This window comes from Parambassis ranga, chromosome 22 (assembly GCF_900634625.1).
Source record: "Parambassis ranga chromosome 22, fParRan2.1, whole genome shotgun sequence".
In the NCBI taxonomy this organism is placed as follows: Eukaryota; Metazoa; Chordata; class Actinopteri; family Ambassidae; genus Parambassis; species Parambassis ranga.
The window spans coordinates 18,193,237-18,216,484 of record NC_041042.1 but is presented as its reverse complement, the minus strand read 5'-3'; the positions used below and the strand labels follow the sequence as shown (position 1 = coordinate 18,216,484).

The window sequence follows — 23,248 nt, the reverse complement described above, 5'->3', positions numbered from 1 at the left end:
GGATCAGCAATGATTTAAACATCCTCCAGTAATAACTATTCTGTTTTAAAAGAATGTGTTGTTTTAGAGGCAAACATGAAAGCAGCTCTCACTTTACAGGATCATCAATAAGAATTATTGTGGGTGTACATATGATCAGAAGAGATAAAAAGTATTTTCCCTATGGGTGGATTGTGACTCGTCTGTTGCTCAATGGGAAAAAAATAAGTAAAATCACTCCATGATGTCTGGGTGGTGTCTGGTGTAGGCTGCTATGAAACAAAAATCAGTGTCTGCAAACATCCAAGAATAATTAGATATTTAAAATCTGAAACCCTATCCAATGCTGACATTAATTTAGGTTTCTCTTTCCAGACAAATCACAAAAGAAAACTCATTCAAGGACAACATTCAAATGATGAGGTACGTAACAGTAACATCTGAGTGTAATTTTAATGAGAGGTATGTGGATAACTTTTTCTTTCAAAGTTCATATCCTTTACCAGAAACATTGGCCTCATTTAATTGATGCAGCTGTGAATTCAAAGCTCAGAGGAACATTTTAACAACTGTAAATTGAATTATTTTGAATAATTTATGATACAAGACTATGTGGTATTATAGGAATATTTTGTCATTCGTTGAAGTGTTGCAGTGATATGTACTGTAGTTAGCATGCTAAGCCTCCTGGCTGTGGCCCAAATACCCATGTAATACATGTTAGAGGGATTTGTGTTGTCATGTGTTTATAGGTGCATATGTCCATATATTGGTATGTTATGTGTTCTTACCACAGGAGGAGACTGTATGTTGCTCTCCTGTAGAAACTCTTCCAGTGTCACCATCTCACTTCCAGGAGACGATGGGCGTGTTTTATTCCTGGCCCCGCCTCCATGTTGTGGCTGGGCTCTCTGGGGTGCATGGTCATATGGAAGGGTGGAACTACGAGATAGACTCGGATGTGATTGGCTGAGGCCCATGACATCATCACTAGAGAGGCTGGCTGAACGAATTTGCCGATCAGGTGTGTCTGATGGAGATGGAGACACGTTAAGAGTGAGATCTATTTTTGTTGAACACTGCTTTAAACACAAATAGCTACTGAAAGTGTCTGTACCTCTGCAGTTGACAGGTGAGTTAGAACTGGAAGTATTATGACTCAAATCTGCAGACCCTGGACGTCCTGCATTGTTGCCATGGAGACCGTACATGGAGTCAGAGGTGTTGTGGCGAGAATCTTCATCAAATAACAGCCCTGAAAACATTTCATCCACAATAATTACTATATCCTTTCTTCTGGTAACGTATGAATAAAAAGTCTAAAAGTCTAATTAAACCAGGTTATTACCTGGTGTACCTCTGGGCCTGCGACTGGGGACTTGTCCTCTGGAGGTAGAGCTGTTACTGAGCCCCAGCGAAGATAACTGATGGCTTGGAGTTGAAGTTAAATGAGTCTTATGGGTCTGACCTGGGATTAAAACAAATACATAAAAAGTTAAACTACACAGAAGAGAAGGGGACGTTTGAGCCCTCATTTTCCTCTAGATCCTTGATTATATGAATCACCTTGCCCATGCCCATCTTCTCCATTGACGTTTTCACTACTGCTTCCTGGAGTGCTGCTGCGATAGACGCCTCGGCCCCTGTCAGTCAACCCTGCAAACCAATCACAAAGTCATGAGGGAGTGCTCTGTATCCACAATGTGACTAAAAGGCATACAATCACAGGAAGCAAAGTGCTGCAACAGAGCGGGAGCATCGCTACAGGGTGTGTTTGAGTGTGTGAGATTAGTGTAGCAAGAGGGCAAAGCAAAACATCCACCTAATATCTGCCATCAGTCTTAATACATTTTAGTAGCATTCTGGTGTGATCAAATACACTATTGTTCTCTTTGACACCTGCAGTATCCTTCACATTTCCCCTCTGTGTCACACTGAGTCATCGAAACTAAAAAAAAAGGTGTGATGTTCCACCAGAGCTTCACTGATGCAATGTTCTGCCACACACCGTTACAAACGTGGTAGACTTAAACAAAATTCTGGGCTGACTGTTGAAAAAGAAAAATGGACATTTCCATAAAATGTTCACTTTAATGGGTAGTTTTTAGATTTGTATATGTGTCTCTAACAATCCTCATTTAACCACAAGTACACTGAAACATAGTCCTATAGAACACACTGGCTTGGAACAGATTAAGTTCCACAGTTCCAGTTCAAATGAAGACAAAATACTGTGAATGAGACACCACGTAGATACAGTATATTATAGACGTACATCCTTTCTACTTCCTGTATAGCGTTTCCTGTGTGTTGAGGTGGCAGAATCACACAAAGGGGAGAGACTATAAAAGGCTTTGGAAGACATCCACTTATCATAATTTATGTATTTATAATATAATGCATTTATATTTACAAAGCTAGTGGCCATATATACTCGTACAGAGAACTGAAAGCTGAGAGCTGGGAGGCTGATTATCTGTGTGCTGCTGAAAGTCAAACAGTTCCCCTACTAGGGTAGTTTTCTTGGGATATTTAAGTAAAATATTTCTGTTGTAATTTTTAAAAACAATTAGATTGGTGGGTTTAGAATATGAGCGTTCACACCTCCCATTTGACTCTAAAGACTGAGTTAGTCTTTAAAAGGACAGGGCAGAGGGGAGACCTGCAAGACATCTCATTTCTGAACAGTCTGTGGCTTCCACAAAGCTTTCATCACAGTAATAGGACAGATGGACAACCCCAAGCTGTAACGTCTCCAAGGCATACCAGAACCCAGATAATCAATATCTAGACGATCTGCATTAGAGCTACAAGATCAACCACAAGCAGGAAACAACAATCATCTTTCCTGTCAATAAACAATGTATTTAATTTGGTTTATACTTGCATGATGAAACTATTGAACCACATAGGATAGGGACAGGGCCAGGTTATGTGCAATCATACAGACTTAAACTCATGTGCAGTACGGTTGCTGTGGTGATGTGTTACTGCTGAGTGAAGCAAAGCCTTGTGATGTAAACACATTTATCTCAAAGCAATAAGATCAGCTCTTGATGAAGCCATCACTTCTCACTTATCTGACTGAAAACATCGAAGTAGGCGACAGCACACACACACACACACACACACAACACTTAAACAGATTGTAATCAAAAGCACACAAGCTTTTACATGTATGCAGAAATTTGAAGGCAGGCTTGACGTGCTTGGAGACAAATGTTCGTGCACAAACACTCTCTCTCTCACACACACACACACACACAGAAACACACACACTACTTACTAGGTATACTGGCCGGCAACATGCACCTGTTTGTGTTTTATTAGTGCTTATACATGTCTGATATGTGTGCATTTTGGCGTGACATTTTTAAGGTCACGGTGAGTGTTGATGGTGTGGGCAGTGATGATGATGATGATGATGATGGTTACAAATGATGATGAAGAAGAGGACATTAGAAAACTCCATTGGTAGAGATAGTTGGGCTAGTGATGGCGTCGGCTGTGATGTCAGTGGAAGACCAAAATCGCAGTCGTCTGGAGAGAGAGAGGGAGGGACGGGAGCGGGAGGAGGAGGAGGAGGAGGAGGAGGAGGAGGAGGGAGAGGAGGAGGAAGAGGAGGAGAAGAGGAGCTTGTCTTGACTTTTACTGCGGAGAAAAGGGAAACGTTTTGGAGGAGGAGGAGCTGAGAGGGAGACAAATGAAAAGAGATAGGAAGGAGAAATGTAAAGAATATGAAACAATACTGATTAAATTAAAGAAAACACACAGTTAATTAGACAATTAATTATGATTAGCAGAATGTGAAGGTATAGATAACATGCAATAGAACCACGGAAACAGGATCCCATTATAAAACCAAGCTTCAGATTAAAATCTGACCTCAATTCACGTCAATTTGAATGAGTGGTGGGAAGCTCAGCACAAATCTGACTCTTATATGTTACAAAAACAAGACAGAGCTAATGGGAAGTGTTGTTGAAGCTGACTTAAACAGTTGACATACACAACTTCTATTTTTTTTCCCATTAATGAACTAGGAGTGAATTGAGCTCAGGGTCATTCAGTTTAAGTGCAGAGCAGCAGAAACCCCACAAACATGAAAAGAAAAATCATTCAGGACCATGCATTATAAAATGTGCATCAGGCAGTGAAAGGTCACCTTCATCATCCCTTATCACAGAATGGATGACAATGGAGGTAGTAGCAGGATTATGCCACTGTCAGGAGACTATCAGGAGAACTTACTAAGAACCTTGTCTTAATCCATCTATAAGATGTAATGAACAGAAGGGCAATGGCAACACTGACTGTTCTGTGCATACCATCACAAGGATTTCATAATCTCTGCTCATCCACAAAACAAATGTTTTTACAGCATGTTACACTTTCAGTATGCTGATCGGTTTGTCTTTACACAATCAATCACAATGTCACGAATCAAAGCAATCGGGGAGAGATCTTTGAGAATAATAGTGAGCTGAAATGACAGCAAAGCCTGCCAGTTAGCCGTTCCTGTTCAGCTGTCCTCGGTGACTAAACATCTCAGACTAAAAATGTGACAACTAATGACGTCCGATTCATCATCACAGGCCAAAGACAACACATTTTTGTTGTTGTTTATTTTTTTTCTTCTTTAGAAAGTGTTAAGACATTGTAATCCCTGGCATATTTTATTCAGTGCCCTCTAAGATCATAGGGGAACCAAGCGTCTTAAACTTCTGACCACTGCCTTCATTTCTGTTGCCGCTATGTTGAAGGATATATGCAAGTTGGTTTTTGAATTAAACGGTAAGTATGTGTGAATTAACACATGTGGCTGTGAACACAAAATAACATATAGAATGTTGTTGTTCTTGCAGATGTCTAATTTTGGGCTGGGATGAAGTAGAAAACTTATTTAAACATTCTGTGACAAATTCAAGTGCTGTTAGTAGTAGTTGAGTATCAGCATCTGGTTAAAACAAACACAGTGGAGTAGGCTGTACAGTCATCCAGTCGGTTAAATGATGGGCAACATCACCCTCTAAAGGAGAAAAATGGAGGTGCAACTAACCCAGAATTGTGATTTTAGTATCAACTATAACAATCAAACCCTGCAGACATCTGTCAATCATCGATATTGCTCTATGAATCTGAAGCGTTTAGTGTATTGTGTGTTTACCTCGGCTGATGGGTGTCAGAGCAGGACTCTGGGGTCCCAGGCCAGGGCTGGTGATGTGGTTGCTTTGGTTACTATGTACGTAGTTGCCGTCTTGTGAGTCACTGCCAGACCGCTGGGGGAGAGGTGGTGTGGTCTCAGGGGGGAAAAGGGAAGGGGTTGCAGGTAGGGGGATGTCTGGGGCACTCTTTGCCCGGTCCCTGCCCAGATCCTTGTCTCGGTCGCCTCCTCTTTCCCTGCTGCTCTCCTTTCGGGGTTTTATCAGTTTGGCTAAAGCTTTGGCTCCAGACCATTGACTTCTCCTGACATTATACAAAAACATACAGTTATAGTCAGATGCAGAATTGTTATCAGCACAGGTTAAAAAACAGAAGCAAATAAACACCACAGCAGTTGCACAGAGACCTCAAGATTCCATTTTGTGGCTCTATTTTAATTGCACAACAGCAAATGCAAAGGATTTAGATACGCTAACTGTGGGGGCAACTGATGTCCCTGCTATTTAAAATCATGTATAGCTGAAATGGAATACAGATCAGATGGTGACCCCTGGCCACACAACAGCTGAGCTGAACACACTCAACAATTAAGGACCAGAGAAATATATGAAGTAAATCAGCATCATATTACTATTTAATGCTAAACAGCATCTACTGTTTAGGGTGTGATTATATAAAACCTTATCTACTTTTCAATTACTTTTCTGTTTTTGTTGTGTATTTAATCCAAGTTATGCATGCATTATTAATGATAATCAGTCTGGCAGCTGACTAAAAATGTACTACAGACAGTGTCTGTCTCAGCCCCAAACAGACGTCACACCACTTCCTCCTCCTGTCTGCACACTGCTTACACAGACAAGGATAAGCAAACCCAGAAAAATACCAGACTGCTGCTGGGAAACAGAGTCTGAGGTTGTTTGTAGATCTATTTCAATAGAGGCTGTAGGCTTGCTTGCTGAGGGCAGACAGCTTATATGTCTCTTATTACATGATCAACACATTTATTTTCTGAAAGCAGAAAGACAACATCATACATGATGTCTCGGGTGTCTGCTGGTTCAGAGGTTGTTAAAGCGGAAACAGCAGATGTGACAGCTGGCTGCTGCCTGTTCCAGTGGATGCACCAAATTACTCATGTTCGCCGACTACTCTGTGCTATTCTGTCTTCTGGCCAATGCCCTTTGGACACCAGTACAAAAGCATCTGCTGTGTGCAGCTAACTGAACACTAGCAGGCTGAAGGCCTACAGGGCTACACTATGTTTAGTTACAGCTTCATTTCTGTGATGTGAGTGGCTGATTATGTGCTAAACAACCCTTTCCTAATGTCATTGAAAAATATTATACTGTTATGAATGTATAGAATGAGTTTGTTGTCCTGGATATGTAAATAATAAGGCATTGTTAATGATTTGTGCATTACTTTTTAGGTGTGGGGTCATAGAACTTGTACTGGTCCATGATCTTCTCCTCCAGTTTCTCCTTTTGGCGACGAAGAGAATTCAGTTTATCTCTAATGAGAGGGACCAACAGATAGAAAGACAGAAATGAGCAACAACAACAAAAGATATTCATTCATAAAATGTCTTTGTTTTCAAAGTTTCAATGCATCAATATCCTGCCAGCATTCATTGAGTATTGTACAGTACACTACATCTGCACACAGTGTACTTAGTTACATGTATAGTTTTTGTTCCTGGTGATAGAGCTCCTTGCTCTCCATGCTCCTCTCCAGTAGGGTGTGGTTCTGCTGATTCAGCAAGTTGATCTGACTCAGGAGGTGATGGTTCTCCTCTTCAAGATTTCCTTTCAGTCGACTCAACAGCTAACAACACAAACACAGGTAAAAGAAAGTAACAAATAAGTTAGCCATCCAGACTTGAATTTTAAAGCTGCAGTGAAAATCCACATTTCTAGACAGGAGCTGTGAACACCCTAAAAGTCACCAACCTCTGCCTAATGCCTACAGTTAAATGGCAGTTGAATATAATGTGAATGATGTGTGTACCGTGGCCCTCTTCCCACCACAGACTTATTTATTACTAAAATGAACACTCCTGTTTACCTCACAGTGGTTGTCCAGTTTGGTCATGGTGAGATCCAGGCCCTGGTGCTGCTCCATTAGTGAATCATATCGTGCCATCCACTGACTTACGTCCTGCTGTGCCGAACTTAAGGAACTCTTGAGTTCATTCATGCGCTGCTGGAGCGCTTTACTTTGCTCTGTTTGATGGGAATGACTGTCTGTAAGTCTAAAGGGGCAAAGAAAAGAAATCAAGGAGGAGAAAAAGGATTGCTGGGTCAACAGGAGAAAAGCCAAGTGAGTAATCTTGTCAGCTCCACTGTACCTGCCCTGAACCAGTGGGGAATTTGTGTATTATGTTTCATACAATACAGTACCTGTCCACTTCAGTTTTCAGCTGCAGATTCTCTTGCTGGAGTAGTCGACTCTTCTGTATCTCTTGGTTTAGCTCTTCCTTTTCTTTCTGACCACGGCCCTCCTGCTCCTCCCATTTATCCTTCTGCTGCAGCAACAAACAATACCTACAAACAGAGATCCAAGCACTTAGATTCTTAGAACACTTAGATGGGGAGTAAACAACTGCAGTCACCTCATATAAACATTTAGCAGACAGGCACACTAGAAAACTCCTTACAACCTTACAAACAAAGAGAAGTACCTTGAAAATAATAATAAAAAAAGACAAGTTGAAGTTAAACACTGTGACTGTCATGGATCAATAATTGTGACCTTCAACCCCCCCTCTGTTAATACACTATGTGTGTACAAGCTGTCAATAATCAACAAACTGAAAGAAGGAGAAACTTATACAAGCATTCAGGCTTATATAAGCATTCTGTTTTTATCTAGTTATGTTGTTTGGTTATATTTTCTTGATGCATTCAGGGACCGCTTGCTCTATTCTTATAACTTCTAAGTAACAGAGCATTTTAGTAGAAAAAGAATGGATGCTTTTCTATTAATGCTGATCAAATGCTTACAAAACAAATGCTGAATTATGTGAAAAACTGTCTTCTGACCTAAGGGTCAAACATTAGAAGCAGTCTATAAATAGCTAACAGTAGATAAAATACCGAGTGATCTTTAATCTATAGTTTCCTTACAGGCGGTGTTCTTGTCATGTGTTTATCTGTCAGAGGACCTTGTGATGCTCTTAACTTACTTGCTGTGCAGCGCCCTCTGTTCACTCTCTAGCGCCCTCTGTTTTCCTTTTAGCGCAGCATGCTGACTGATCAGCTGCTCATACTCATGTGCCTGCCTCTCGTGAACGCTCAGCAGCCGTTCATGGTCGCTGAGCACGTTCTCTCTGCCTCGCCATGCCTCCTCACGCTGCCGCTGCCACGACTCTACTTCGGTCTCCAAGGCGGTGACTTGCCCCTGCAGCACTGCATTCTGGGCCATAAGTGATGCACTCTGAGAAGATATTGTGGAGTTCTCCACCTAAGATGGGGTAGAATTAGCTCAGTTACTCTATTTAAAGAGCAGATCTGTTTTATTTACAGGCAGACTTCGCAGTACCTGTAATTTTGCTGTCTGTGTGTGCAAGGCTGAATTCTGTTCCTGCAGGGTGGTGGTGTGTCGCTGCAGCCCCGCCATCTGGTTGTTAAGAGAAGTGTTCTGGTTCTCCAGCTGTTTCAGCTGCTCCTTCAGCAGACAGCTCTCTGTCTGTAGGGAGGCATTCTAGAGGAAATAAGGACAACCACCAATACTCAGAAACTTTACTGGACAACCTATTCTATTACCAAAGATATTGTATGCATGCAATTAGTTTCTGTTCCCTCCTGTCAAATTATTAGTCAGTGTAGCCTGATTTTTCTTTGCACCTTTATGGAAAAAAATCCTGTTCCACATCCTGTTGTTGAACTTAATGTTCAAATGTTTTTTTTTTTTATTTTCTGGCTGTGATGAATGGTTTAAAAGCACATATTACAAATGTGCCATATTAGAAAAAGTGCATACATTCTTTTCTACGTCTATGAGATGGTCTTTGAGTCGAAGCAGTTCAGCTGTAGCTCCCCTGTCGTTGGCCGAGCGCTGCTGGGAGTTGTAGTTTCCTTCCTCCTCCTGTTGCTGACGCAGGACAGACACAGTCTGACGAGCCTACAGCCAGAGAAAAAAAACATGTTTTAGTCACATTTGTTGTCTTTTATCATTACAGACCATAGAATAAAGAAAGTGTGCAAAGGTCCTTACAGTGGCCAGCTCAGAACGGAGAGTAGCATTGAGAGTCTTGCTTTCCTCTAGCTTCTTTTCCAGACTGGAGATTTTCTCCTCCCTGATCTTCATCGTCTGCTGGACAGTTTCCTCCAACCGAGACTCCAGCAGCCTGTATTTGCTGACATATGCATGCAAATAAGGTCAATCAGTGACTCAGTTTTCTGACAAGCTGACCTAGAATATGGCCAAACACATCAGAGCAGGCTACCTGTCCTCCAGTGTGTGTTCCTGCTGCAGTAGTTTTTCTCTGTTCAGTCCGATCTTCTCTAGCTCTTCATTGAGTCGCTCTAACTCAACGCTTTGCTGCTGAACGCTCAGCTTCTCCGACACCAGCTCCTGCACACACGTACACATATATGAAACACAATATGAAACTCTAGATACAGTCCCAGAATTCCCAGTGTTTATTTTTTCAGTGCTATTCTGTTGTGACTGCAGGAAACCCTTACAGTTCTTTTCTTCTCACCTCCCTGAGTGTAGCCAAAGTCCTCTTATCAATTGTAGCTTGTTTCTGTAGCTCTTTGTTCTCCCGCTCCAGGTCCTTGGCTTTGACTGCCATCTCCTTTAATCTATCTACTTCCTTGCTCTGAGCTGCTCCTTCCTTTATCACTGTAGACAATCGCCTGACCTTCTCCTCCAGCTCTGTCTCTTTCTGTTCCAACAACGTTCTGATCCTCCAGCTTTCCTTCTCCAGAAACTTCCTGCCTTTCTCTGACTGCTCCAGATCCAGCTGGAGCTTCTTCCTTTCCTCGTCTCCTTCTTCCCTTCTTCTCCGCTCTTCCTTTAACTCCTCTAGTTCCCTTCTTAGGTCCTCCTCTCTGCTCTGCGTCTCCTGCCTCTGCCTCTCTTCCTCTACCTTCTCTTCTTTGCTCTTTTCTATTTCCTCTTCCAAACGATGCTTTTCCTGATTTACAGCTGCCAAACTGAGCTCCAGCCTTTCTGTTCTCTTCTTCTCTCCCTGCGTTTCCTCCCTGGCATCTTCCAGGTGTCTCTGCAGCTCCTGTGTCTCTTTCTGTGCCTCCTTCAGCTCCTCCTGTAGAGTGACAAGCCGGGCAGTTGAGGTGCGCAGGTTTTCCAGGGAGCAGCGGAGATCCAGGTTTTCCTTGGACAGCAGGCTGTTTTCTGCCTCCTGCTTTCCCAGTCTGAACAATTCCCGCTGGGCCTCCTCTGCCTCTCGCTTTAGCTTGTGCACCTCCTGTTCCAAGGATGTCACCTGCTTCTCTAGAGTCTCTGACCGTTCGCTGCACACACGTAGGGATGCCACCTACAACCAAGGAGCAATCAGGTATGTTTTAAATGAGTAACATGCCCAAAATAAAACTTTGTTTTATTAACACAATTACCTCTCTGTTCAGAGCGTCTCTGCTCCTTTCCAGCCTGGCTGCATCTCTTTCTGCCTCCTCGCACCGCTCTGCTCTCTCCCTTAGCCTCTCTGCCTCTTCACTCACTACTTTCAGTTGAAATTCCAAGCTTGCCAGGCGGGAGCTGGTGTCGGTGATGCTCTGGTGCAGTAAACGGTTCTTTGCTTCGACCTCACGGACCCTTGCCTCACTGTTAGACTGAGCACGCTCCTGAAGGGACGCTACTGCGTCAGACAGGTGCTGCTTGTCACTCTCCAACTCTGAGATCTGTTTAGACAGGACGGTTTGTTACCTTAGGATTTAGGTCTCTTCAAGTACTAACAGAACTTCAGTTTCAATGGTCTACCTGTCGATCCTTCTCTGCTCTCAGAGCATGCAATTCTCTCTCCAGACACTGTTTTTCCTTCAGTATTTCCTCTCCCAGAGCCTCCATGTCCTGATTGGTTAGTCTTTCCTGGTCCAACAATCCTTGGAGGCGCTCCAACTAATAACACATCAACAAGACATGAGCAGTTGTTAGTAATGAGCTACATAGGTAGGTAACTATGCAAATTAGTTATTTTTACTAATTACAGCTTTTCCATAAATAACAATTTTTGTCTGTTTTTTAGGTGGCTACGGCAACATATTTTCCCATATGCACTCTCTCTGCTGGTGGGAGTGTGTCACCTGTGTGTGTGTGTGTGCACATCAAGGTGGAACCCCACCGTAAAACCTAGCTTAGGTGCCTCCTGATATAATGAGACACTGAAACACTGGTTACTACAGTGGCTGTAAGACATTCAAGTCTCCTACCTTGTTGCTGAGACTCTGGTTCTCCCTGTCCAGCTCCTGCGTGTGGAGCTGTTGTTCCTGCAAGACGTGGTTCTCCTCTTTCAGTCTTTCTATAGATGCCTGCAGTTCCCGGTTCTCCTTTTCCAGCTTTAACACCCGGCTGGACACACACTCATTCAGCTCATGGACCAATGACTTACGAGCTGCAGCAGAGGAAAATATCTCAGTTAACAACAGACAGTTGAGATTTCTCCACCATCAATGAAGACACATATAGCAGCAGGTTAGTGTCTCACTCTCTGCGTTAGTGTTGTCATGGTTCTTGGAGAGCTGTTCCAGTTCCCAGCCAAGATGAGCCGACTCATTCATGCTCTGTTTCTGCCCGATCTCCAGCATCATATTCTCCTCCACCAGCTCTTCCAGTCTGCGACGTTCATTGTCCCTCTCCTGTACAACACACACAGTTAGCAAATATACAGTGTATAATCAACTATGCACCAGATTTGACTTGATTATTACAGCTTGCTGTCTGGCAGGGTAATACCATTTCCAAGTCGTGTATCTTTGCTCGTAGTAACAGATTATCTTTCTCCAGTGTGTGTAGTTTATCACAGCGACCTCTGGAGGCCGACAGCTGCTCCTCCAACAGCACCTTTGTCTCCATCAGTGTCAGGTTGTCCTCACGAAGCTCCTAAATGACCACAAACACACACAGATCCATTGACTGTCAGTACCAGCTGCTCAGTCAGTGTTTGTGTCAGATGAAAGGTTTTAGTAAGATGCATCTCAGCACACGGAATATGGGTGCATACAACTGCCATGTATTTAGTAGATAAACTGTCTCAAATAGAAGACAATGAAAACTGTGTTTGGTACAGAACTACACGAAAATACTTGGGGTGAAGCTTTAGTTCTAGTACCTCCACTCTGGACTTGTAGAAATGTACATCATTCAGCTTCTCTTTACATCTGGTCAGTTCAGTCTCTAGCCGGTCAACCCGCGCTGATTTTTCCCTCAGTGAGTCCACCTCATCCCGGTATGCTCGGACCGAACGGGCCTCACAAGACAGCGACTGGTTCTGAACCACACATACACACATGCAAAATTATTGAATTCAAGTATCCTCATACTTACAGTACATACAGTAACAACTCTTCTTGTCGTTCATTTAGTGCTTGTATGTTAGCTTCATAACCTGGAGAAAGTACCTTATGCTAGTTAAAACTAATATGAAAATGTATTGGATCATTACAGAAACTGCTGTTTATAATTGGTCTGACCTCTTGTTTCAGTCTCTGTAACTCCTGATCCAGACGCTCCACTTCATGTTTTGAGTCCATCAGCTGCTCCGTCTTCTCCTCCCTACAAACACACACAACATGCACCGCCAATTAGAATATTTTCAATCCATCATTAACTTGTATACTTAGCTCAACATCATGGTAATATCTGGATATGCTGACAATAATTGAAGAGTCTGACCACTAACAGCAATGACACTTACAGTAGACTTGTATTACTATACAGTAAGTCTACCTCTAGTATCCATTCTGCAGAATGAGTCCGAGCAGCTGCGAGTAAAGTACGAGTGTATAATCTCCAAATAGATGGATCCACTGTGTGATTACACAGTAGCACTATAATAAGCCATGCTAGCTGTATAATAACTTCCAGCTGCTCCATGGGAGTTTAAACCAGTGACCCAAAGATATATTCTCAGGTTTTGAAGTTTGCAGTGGATTTCTGCTACAGTCATAACACATCTGTTCACAACACTTGTAAATAACTACTGTAACACAAACACAAAATTTTCTTTGACTGTTAGACTCACAGTTCTTGTCTGTATCTTCGAAGCTTGGCCTTGGTGTCGGCAAGCTCCACTGACAAATGCCGCTTCTCTTCTTTGGTCAGCCCAGGCACAGTGACAGCCAAATCACCGTTATTCAGTCCCATACCTCCAGAGCTCTGCCCTCGCTCTGGGCTGTTCATGCCCAGGTTCCTGCACCCTTCCTGTGGCAGCTGACTAGATAGGTAGTCCCTCTCCTGGGTGAGATCCACAATCACCTAGAGGGCAAGTTGACAATAATGTGTTAAGGTGGAAAATCCTCTGAAAGTGCATTTTATTGATTGATACATATCCGTTTTTCACCAAAACAAACACTGCTGAGAATATATTGCAAATGTAGCATCTGGAAAAACAACTGGATTATTATTATATAACAAGTTAAAGTGTGGGACATTTGATCTGAGGCGTATTATAGGCATCAAAGTACAACCTTACTGCAGAAGTTCAGGTTTCAGTGGTAATACGTGCAGTGTTAATTAGGCTAGAACAAGATTACAAAAGAACACTACGGCTTCCTCACTTTTGACCTGGCTTGTGTGTGATGGTATGTAGAAAGAAGGACATCCCACCCACAAATGAAGACACTGTTTTTTCTGAATATTATTAATTAGTCATTCATTCAGATGAATTATTATCATTATGAAACAACATAAATTGCAATTAAAATGGTTCGACAAGGGAGTGTGATGAGACAAACATTAGCCACTGCTTTGTTTGTGTCTTCTTACCTCACTGGCTTTGTCTCGCTGGTCAATAAGTTGCTGTAGAGAAGCAGCCATGCTACGGGACAGAGGTTCCAGCTCCTCAGGGGGGAGCTCACTTCCTTCCTCCAGCCAGGACAGGTCAAGGACATTCAGCTGATTGTGAGTTACCTGCAATGAGCAGACACATGCAATATTATACTACAAAAATATATATTTTGATCTACATTTAACTATTTTATTCCTAATTTATAAACATTTCTGTCGCTATTTGGCTGAACACATTTGGAAGCCATGGGATCTCAGTGTGTTTGAGAGTTCAAACAAAGTTTAAACAATGCTTGTCCACAAGGTGAGTAATAATGGGCTCTTTAAAGTATCTTTAGGGTGGAGGAGGTTAACTAGCATGGTAATATCATTAGCCTGACCTCATGCAGCAGAAGAAATGTGTGTGTGTGTTATGATGGCTGACCCAGGGACTAAGTGACCTTTATCAAAAAGAACACTTATAAACAATGGACTTTAAATAGATTACTGTCAGCCGATGCCGGTCATATTGAAGAGACTACATAACAGCTTCTTCTGCTCTTAGCATCTGGTGCTTTTAGTGTGAGTAAAAGGAGGCTACCACAGGAAGGAAGAAAACCCACTTACATAGTTAATTTAATTTAAACTCTGACTCAATGAGAGGTGCTGCCTACACAGATTAGAATAGGATGAAGATGAACAAAGAGCAAGGTAGTAGATTTGGGCTTCCCTTTAAGGTCCAGTGCAAAGAGTGTTGCTCAGAATTCACTTTAAAGGCGACTGGTGAGAACACAGCTTTGGGCTATTAGCCTATGGTCAAGCATCCATTGTACTGACCAATTTGGGTACTGTGAGGATCTACTAGCTGCTACAGGGATATGTAAGGTGTGGCATGTCCAGTGATGATTATTAGTAGATTTCCATCGTCTACTGACCTCCTGTATGTGAGAGACAATGGCAGCCTGGGTCTCAATGTCCAGCAGCTTGATCTTCTCTATCATCTCTTCCTTACGATCACACTAAAAACAGACAGGTGTCAAACCAGGAAATAAAACTTACATAATGCCAGTTTGTTTAGCAAATGTTTGAAGGGCCTGGAAAAAATGTTGTCATAAACATCAACAGCATTTTCATATGATTTTCTCCATCCCTCTGTTCCCTCCCTCTGTCTTTCCCATTCAACGCTCTCTTGTGGTCTTCCTCTTTCCTGGAACCAGTCAAACCAGTACAGGTAGACAGGTCACAAAAGGAGGCTCAGCAGAAAAAGGGGGAGCGGAAAATTAGGATGAAGGGAATGAGGACGGAAGAGACAAAGGAAGAAAAGGGAAAGATGAGATGAAAAAAAACCGTTTGCTGGCAGAGGTGGAAACGACAAGCCAAAGGAACAAACAAACAGAAACCACCTGCGGCCCCACATCCCACATGACTAGCCCCTCCTGTTTGCTTACAGGTAACCCAATTAACTCTTAACTCACCACATCTGGCTGTAACTTCACTTACATTTCTAAGAAGGTAATTCAAGGTTTACCCCTAACCACATTAAAATATACACACATTTTAGAATAATTTGACTTAAATTACTGAACAGTGCAGTTCTAATGACATACATTTGCATTCCATAGCACTATAATCTTGATGAGTGATTACAGCAGTAAATCAGTGATGTGTTTTCAACGTCTCTAACCCTGCCCACATGAAGGGCCACCCTGCACCATCCACGGCTGTGCTCAGACATGCAAAACTACACAGACAGAAATACACTTCCTGGGAGAGGCTGGGTGGCACAGTGTCTGTGTGTGTGTGTGTTACCTGTACAGCACAGCCTAGTATCAGCAACAAAAGTCTTTTCAGCTCTTCCATGCTTTTGGCTGAGGGGAAAACAAACCACAGATACATACAGTGAGTTGAACTTGGTGTATATGCTTATAACAAATCATGGTATTGGTGAACAACAGTGAAAATGTCACACAGGCCTTCTTGATCACAGTGTCCTAAGAAATGCTTTTGATAGATTACAGTAGCATGCAATGATATAGCTAAACACTCAGTGCTGACTGCGCTCAGTGCTTTCACAAAGCAAAAAAGATGCCACAGTGAGTCAGTCAAAACATACTTAGTATCATTATATTAAGCCCAACAGAATGCAAGCTAAGTGAATTTAGGTTGGAATTTCTTCAGCTGAATTTTGGGTGCAGGGAGACATGAGCTGTTTCCCAATTCCAGGCATAACCCTTCAAAGGAAGCATCTGAGGACAGTGACTCTGGAATTCTTTTTACAATAGAATACAGTGTGCCTAATAAACATAACTCTATCAAGCAAAGAGAAAACCTTTAACTTCAACTCAAGGTTGCTAGTGATAGGAGCACTGCTTTGTGATAAACAGGAAGTCTTCCACATTATAAGCGGAGGACCCACTGTGGATCACGTCCTTGGAACACAGCAATAGCCCATGATTTTGTAATAAGCAGAATCTACTCCCTAGTCTTCCTTGTCTGATACTTACAAACAATTTATAATCCTGCAACAGCAGCACAATGCATTACATGTTGTACACAGTTTAGTAAATTAAATATCCAAAGAGTGTTGTTGTTGGTGTGATGAAATGTTACAACATACATGCAGGCAGTGGAAACGTATAGGTCCAGATTAACAATAGGCTGCAAGCCGTGTGTTACCTGATATTGGATCCTTGGCGATGCAGAGGATGTTGGGAAGGGGCATGACTATTAACTGCTGCAAGGTCTCCTATTGCACAGAAAAAAGAAATTGAAATTGTCTTGTCACAATGATAACTGTTCATCAAATAATGAAATAAAATAAGCTGGTCCTGGTCACAATATAAATAGCAGTATGATTCTAAAACTCATATTAATGATGTATGAAAACCTTGTGTACACAAATGATATGTTAACTGTGGTGACATTTACGATCTGGGTGTGTGAGCAAAGCTGACAGTGTCTGCCTGCTGCTATTTATGTTTGATCAAAACACCTTCTGGGGAAATAAATCAAAGTCCAGCAAGCCACTGACTAGTGTGCCTGTGTGTGTATAGGCAAGCAGCCAACAGGAAACACCCTGCTGTCGACAAAGTGTGTGTATGTGCGTCAGGAAAGAAAAAGCCCACTAGGAGGGAATGCTTTCCATGCATTCCATCCCAAAACACACCTGACTGCAGAGGAAATGTCAGACAAATAACTATTAAATCTTTTTCCCCTGATTCTACATCATTGAAGTCAGCACTCAGGGAGATGTAGAGGTGCAGTGTCTTCACTAAATCTAACATAATTTGGCCGACAAAGCAAGTTCAGATGAGGAAGCAGAGCAGGTAAGCACAAAGCATAAAGTCACATAGGAACATTTAAAGAAAACGCACATGGGAAAGAAAGAAACTGATCTGACCGCTGAAAAGAAGTAAAACATAGTAATCAGGAAGTGGGAGTGTGTGTTGTGGGAGGAGGAACTGTCAGCATTGATTGGCTGATTCTAATAATACACCTTACACACACCTGCACCTCCTCACAAGAGAAAAATATGGTGTTACATCACATATCAACTGGAAGCACACCTCCATGTTTACGTATAAGTTTGGCAAAGGTGCCAATGAATATTTTTGGCCCCTGTCACAACTTAATGAGATGTAGGGCCGAGGTCGAATGTCAGCTGCTAACCAGGCAAATAAATGCACTATCACATTACCACAGTTCCAACTGAGCTGCAGGGACAGCTTCGCAATAGTGATGGTAGAGTTGAGGTAGTGTAATACCCGCAGATTCTGTTACACTGGTCTGTACACCTGGAGGAAATGTGATAGTCAAATAGTCTCCGTCTGTCTCTCTCTCACACACACACTGTACAGTGTGAATAAAACATGTGAGCTGGCTACCAGATGCCTTAAAGGCAGAGTGACGCTTGATCTGAAACATACTGTCCGTAAATTTTAGCAAGAAGGTTTAAGTTCATAGCCTTCATATTAGGCTTAGCTTTACACTTTCAGATAAGGCTGTTACATCTAGCAGCACTTTTAGCAGCAGTGAATTGTTTGTTTGTATGTATGTCTACACAGAAAGTGTTCAGGAGCACTGCTGATTGTTTTCAGAGCTCAATACATAATGGATAGGCAGTGTTTGAATTGCTTTCTGTATGGACAGGTTGTTAGTGTTAGTGATGGGATCCTATAGCTAGCTCCATGTTTGTTATGGAATCATTAATCAGGCTCTTATCCAACGCCTTCCTTGTTTCTCTGTTTAGTTGTTCTCTGTCTGACCAAATCCATTAGCAAAGAAAATGCACAACACCGTAATGAACAGACTGATGGAACATGTGATAAATCAGTAACAGTGTTGTAAACAAACATGGTGCACAGGGACAAAAATGTGTTTAAGCTGCTTCTTTGGTAACTGAATCTAAATAACAATTAAAACGATGTCTAATATGCGATACAAACGCACTTCATTTTTGACGGACCTGAATGTGAACTGGAATTTTAAAAACGATAATAATAATAATGGTCCCAAGTGATCTGTCTTTGCAGAACAATTATAGCAGAAACAGCTTTGTCAGCAATGGCTATAAGGCAAGAACGCAGGAGGGGTGCGGTTACAAAGAAGGCTCTTCTGGAAAGGATACACCACTCAAAGTCTAATCATTGCACTTTGCTATGAACAAGGCCATCTTTGACCAGAACAACATGATGTTCTAATGCATGACAAACATGAATTCACATGCAATTTAGGAAGACAAACAAATACATACTCTCTTATTCGGACTTTGCTGTGTGTGAGTATGCATACTGGTGAGATCAATATATATCTCCTGCAGCAACATCACTAGCAGGATCAAACACTTGAAATTGACAGGGGATCAATAGTGCCAGCTGTACTGACCCATTTACACATACACGCATATACAAAAGGCCTAAATCCATGGCTCACTAACACAGTGGGCTCACATTTCTAATCCGAGATCAATAAAATGGTGGCAGGTAGCGGAAGAGCTGACTTTTACTAAGCCACCAGCTTTTAGACTACACAACTTTCTCACCACTTTGACTGACTTAAACTCCAAAGTGTTTGCAACAATCTAGTTGGGCTGATAATCATATAATATAGACAGTTTAACGCAGAAACAGCAAACTAAAGTACTTAAGTTGCGTGATCCTGTATAGTGGTTTCTTTCCATTATTTGCTCTGTAGCACAGTCTCTGAACCACCAGTTAAAAGGGCTGGAGACTGACTACATGTATATACACACACACAGCAAAATAATTTTAAACTCAAAAAATAAAACTGCTCTCTAGTAACCTTCCAGTCCAGCCTCAACCTCTCAGCACACAGACACACACATCAGTCCTTTGGACAGTGGCTGCCAGTTAGCTGGGGCAATAAAACACTGTCCACCAAGGTAAAAATACACAGTCCACACAAACATGCACATGCACCACTGCACGCACAGGGAATGTGTGTGTGTGTGTGTGTGTGTGTATAAAGTAGGCCAGAGGATACGGAGTTCAAAACATCCCATGTAGGCTTTGTTCTGCAGTTCCCACGGTAACCAAGGAGGGGTACAATCAGAGGAAAGAAAAGGAGAGCGAGAAGGAGAGTGCTGCTTAAGTTACTACACAACAATAAAATCTCTTTCACAAGAGGTTCATACTTTCAGGACCTAACACACACTTAGATTATGCCAAAAATACAAAGGCTCAGAAACCTTAAAAAGGCCAACAACACACACATTTATTAGACATGTAATGTCTTTTTAGACTTTTCCTTTTGCTGATATATCTTCAGGGTTATTTCTACACCTTTTACAAGCTTGACTAGACAGATGTGTGTTAGAACAAGTTGCCTTCATGTTCAGACATGCTTGATTTGAAGATAAAGGTTTTGTATGTATTGCCATCTGTGGATGGAAGTTGCTGCCATGCATGGTGTGAAAAATCATGTCATCAGACCACATTCATGGTTTAATCTATCCTATTAATAGCTTGAAGTGGGATGTCATAATATTCTTTCAATTTTACCTGATCCAAGTATAAAAATTAATATAAAAATTAATAGAGACAGGTGGTAATGGAGCTAACATTGACATCAATACTCCCCGCAGTGCATAGAAAAATATGTCCTATGATTATTATACTCCACCTTGACCATGAGTGCTGAAGTTGTTCTAACATGTGAGCTCAGCAATTTAATAAAATAAATAAATTGCCATATTATAACCACTGATTATTTTCGGTTGAGAAACTGATTCTATTAATTATGAGGATTAGTTGAGAGCATGCAAAGAGTAAACAGCTCACGGAGCAAAGAGCCGGTGATATCAGGTTACAGTGCTTTGTCCAACAGAGGGGAAAGGGAACGACAGACACCCCACTCCCCCCTCTCCCAAACACACACACAGGGGTTAGAGTTTTCACTGGGGGGACTGGGAGGATTCACCAGACCAGCCTGTGTGTCTGCTGGGACCTCATCTAATTAGGTGAAAGCCAACGCCTAGCCCCATATGAACAGCAGGAGGTGTGTGTGTGTGTGTGTGTGTGTTTTGTGTTTACAGCCGATCTCAAACACTCTACAGCACATGACTGATTGACTTAAGGTTGTGGCATGAGGTGTACACATGCATACATGTGTGTGACTGTGTGTGTGTGTTAAGACCAGGGAGATTAACCATCATGGAGAGATTAACTCTATACAACCCAGAATGACCCACTTCACAGACACACACAGTGAACAGCAGATGAGGTCTCCATTGTCTCTGACCTCCAAGATGTGCACACAATGAGCAGTACTGAATTGTGTTTGTTTGTAGTGCAGTAAACTGAAGAACAGTTAGTGTGATGAGCTAAAGGATTTGGTTAAAATTGTTTTTTTTTTTCAAATACTTCCCACATATTAGTGAAATACTCACAGCATGCTAAAACATGATGGCAACATGCCGTTGACTACAAAATACCAACCTAGGGTCAGTCCTGCCATATTTCCTTACTAAATGTCATTCCTGCCACATTTTGTATTTCTTGTATTTATTTCTTACTATAAAATATAAAGAAAAACTATTTTTGCACTTTGGGATCAATGGGACTTTGTGAATGGGATTTGGTTGGAAGGCTAAAATACAGTCTGTAATTTTTGTGTTTATGCTGCAACACATAATACAGCAGTAAGAAAAAAAGCTTGTGATTTTTCACAAAGGTTTCACTTGTGTTAAAATTGGTAGCTGCTAGCAGGTGGCTAAATGAGACTACACATGTGTCTAATTGATCCATCATGGTGAACAGGTCCCACTAATGCTAAACTAAACTACTACACTCTAATAAAAATCATCAGTATGTTTACTGGGCAAATCTGGCCATGTGTATCCATGCAGCAGCTAGCATTAGCTCCCAGATTAGCTGTTAAAACATCAATATCTTTATTTCCATTTCAAGTGAGTGCACCACTGTTCTGTCAAAACTCACAAATGCACATAGTGGACTCAATTTAAAAAAAATGCATAAATAAATACAACTACTCCATATATGTGCAGCGCATTTATTTGTAGCTCATAATGTAAATTGTTAACCCTTAACCACTGTGTAAATAAACTTTCCAGTAATCTTCCTAGAGCACTAGTATTTATATGCAATATCCATAAGCAAGCAAAACGCTTCAGTCAGTGAATGGAGTTAGAGCTTAGAGGAAGTGTGTGTGTTAGCAGGATATGACTGCAGCTCAGTCAAATCAACTGTATCTGAGCTCCTTATCTCTGATTTTTACAAAAGACACTCTGTGTGCATGCACGCACATACAGCAGGACTTGTGCCTGTGAGGAGGTTTGAGAGGATGATCACATTACATTACCCACACAAAATCATCTGTGCGGGTGTGATGCTATAGGACACTAGGAGGAGAAACAACAGCTCTAAAATTGTTCTTATTAACTTGGTGGGTTATCTGAAATTCAGGTCAATTTAAAATAATAGACATTTTAATAGAATGTTCTGTCCACTACGATAACTGCTGGTTTTTAGTAAAACACCTCAAAATGAACTAAAAAAAGATGAGCGATCATATTGCATGAGTCTGCACTGATGTCCGCCATAATCAGTAATACAACCCATGAACCACGCTCACAATGCTTCATTTATGAAGGTGTCATGTGTGTGTGCCCAGTTTGTCTTATGTTTATAACGTTCAAACGTATGTGACACATCAGATGACACATGATGGCTAAACGATGAACAAACACACAAACATGTGCACTCAAACCAATGTTGGATGCATAGATTTGTTTATCAGCTGAGGTTACAACAATGACGCCTCCACCTCTGAAGAGAAAGTGAATAGTTTGTGTTGCTGTGAGTGTGTTGGAATCGTAAGCGTGTACCTGGTAGAATGTCCTGACGTGCCTGGTGAGAACGGTCAGGTTGTGAAGACGAAGTGACATGTCATTGTTCACATTCTTGCTCAGCCTCTGGTTGGTGGGGCTGGGGTCACTATGGAGATACACACAAACAGCAAGGCAGCATTTAGATTGACATTTGTGCCTATTTAGGACAAAGATCGTTACACACACACACACACACATTTATGTTCCAGGTCCAGGATGGCTATTGTGCTGAAGAAGGATTTATGCTCACATCACCACATGTCAGCCTGTGCCAGACTGATTTGCATGTGAAGAGGGGGTGTGTTCTGCTGTCTGGCTGACCTACCGTGTCTGACATCATGACGTCAGTCTGATGTTGGAGTCGTTTCATGATATGGTCTTTACTATTACAGCTTGTGGGCAGTCCAGATGGCTAAGGCTGGTCAAACTGGAGCTACTTATAGCAAGCTATAGTAATATATAGTTGTCACTCTTTTAAACAAACATCAATGCTGTGCTTATGGTAGGTATACCAAAGAGAATCTTAAAAACCAAAAAAAAAATGTATGTGACTGACTGACAGTCTGCTTCAATCACATTCTTTATATATGACACACTCAACTGCATTCGTAGCTCGCCATTTAGCCTGCATTCCTGCATCCATTGTTTTCTTTTCTAAACCTTATGGCTTCTTTTCTGTGATGTTTCCTATAGTTGTCTGAAACTCGGTATGGAGCCTTTGGTGATTCATATCAGGCCTGATGCTGTATTCAAGACACAGTTAGACCATTTTTGACCTCCAATCTT

The 23,248-nt window shown here is 41.7% G+C and overlaps 1 protein-coding gene across 4 annotated transcripts in view; it reads right to left on the bottom strand.

The window, feature by feature from the left end:
- ccdc88c (coiled-coil domain containing 88C) overlaps nt 1-23,248 on the bottom strand; it is a 32,168-nt gene that overhangs the window by 3,262 nt on the left and 5,658 nt on the right. For 2 of the 4 annotated variants that reach the window (XM_028396330.1, XM_028396329.1), the window contains exons 3-30: nt 22,460-22,568; nt 16,771-16,840; nt 15,904-15,962; nt 15,030-15,113; nt 14,095-14,238; nt 13,352-13,584; nt 12,801-12,882; nt 12,440-12,598; nt 12,064-12,210; nt 11,816-11,966; nt 11,541-11,722; nt 11,092-11,229; nt 10,728-11,012; nt 9,851-10,648; nt 9,593-9,720; nt 9,361-9,502; nt 9,127-9,267; nt 8,686-8,847; nt 8,330-8,607; nt 7,545-7,688; nt 7,210-7,396; nt 6,824-6,969; nt 6,568-6,657; nt 5,147-5,445; nt 1,546-1,635; nt 1,328-1,447; nt 1,097-1,234; nt 771-1,009 (exon numbers count right to left, since the gene is read on the bottom strand). In XM_028396330.1, the coding sequence (XP_028252131.1) occupies nt 771-1,009; nt 1,097-1,234; nt 1,328-1,447; nt 1,546-1,635; nt 5,147-5,445; nt 6,568-6,657; nt 6,824-6,969; nt 7,210-7,396; nt 7,545-7,688; nt 8,330-8,607; nt 8,686-8,847; nt 9,127-9,267; nt 9,361-9,502; nt 9,593-9,720; nt 9,851-10,648; nt 10,728-11,012; nt 11,092-11,229; nt 11,541-11,722; nt 11,816-11,966; nt 12,064-12,210; nt 12,440-12,598; nt 12,801-12,882; nt 13,352-13,584; nt 14,095-14,238; nt 15,030-15,113; nt 15,904-15,962; nt 16,771-16,840; nt 22,460-22,568 (4,945 nt within the window). Of the gene's footprint in view, nt 1-770; nt 1,010-1,096; nt 1,235-1,327; nt 1,448-1,545; nt 1,636-3,301; nt 3,668-5,146; nt 5,446-6,567; nt 6,658-6,823; nt 6,970-7,209; nt 7,397-7,544; nt 7,689-8,329; nt 8,608-8,685; nt 8,848-9,126; nt 9,268-9,360; nt 9,503-9,592; nt 9,721-9,850; nt 10,649-10,727; nt 11,013-11,091; nt 11,230-11,540; nt 11,723-11,815; nt 11,967-12,063; nt 12,211-12,439; nt 12,599-12,800; nt 12,883-13,351; nt 13,585-14,094; nt 14,239-15,029; nt 15,114-15,903; nt 15,963-16,770; nt 16,841-22,459; nt 22,569-23,248 lie in introns of those variants that run through there. The other 2 variants (XM_028396331.1, XM_028396332.1) reach the window with 2 other exon arrangements.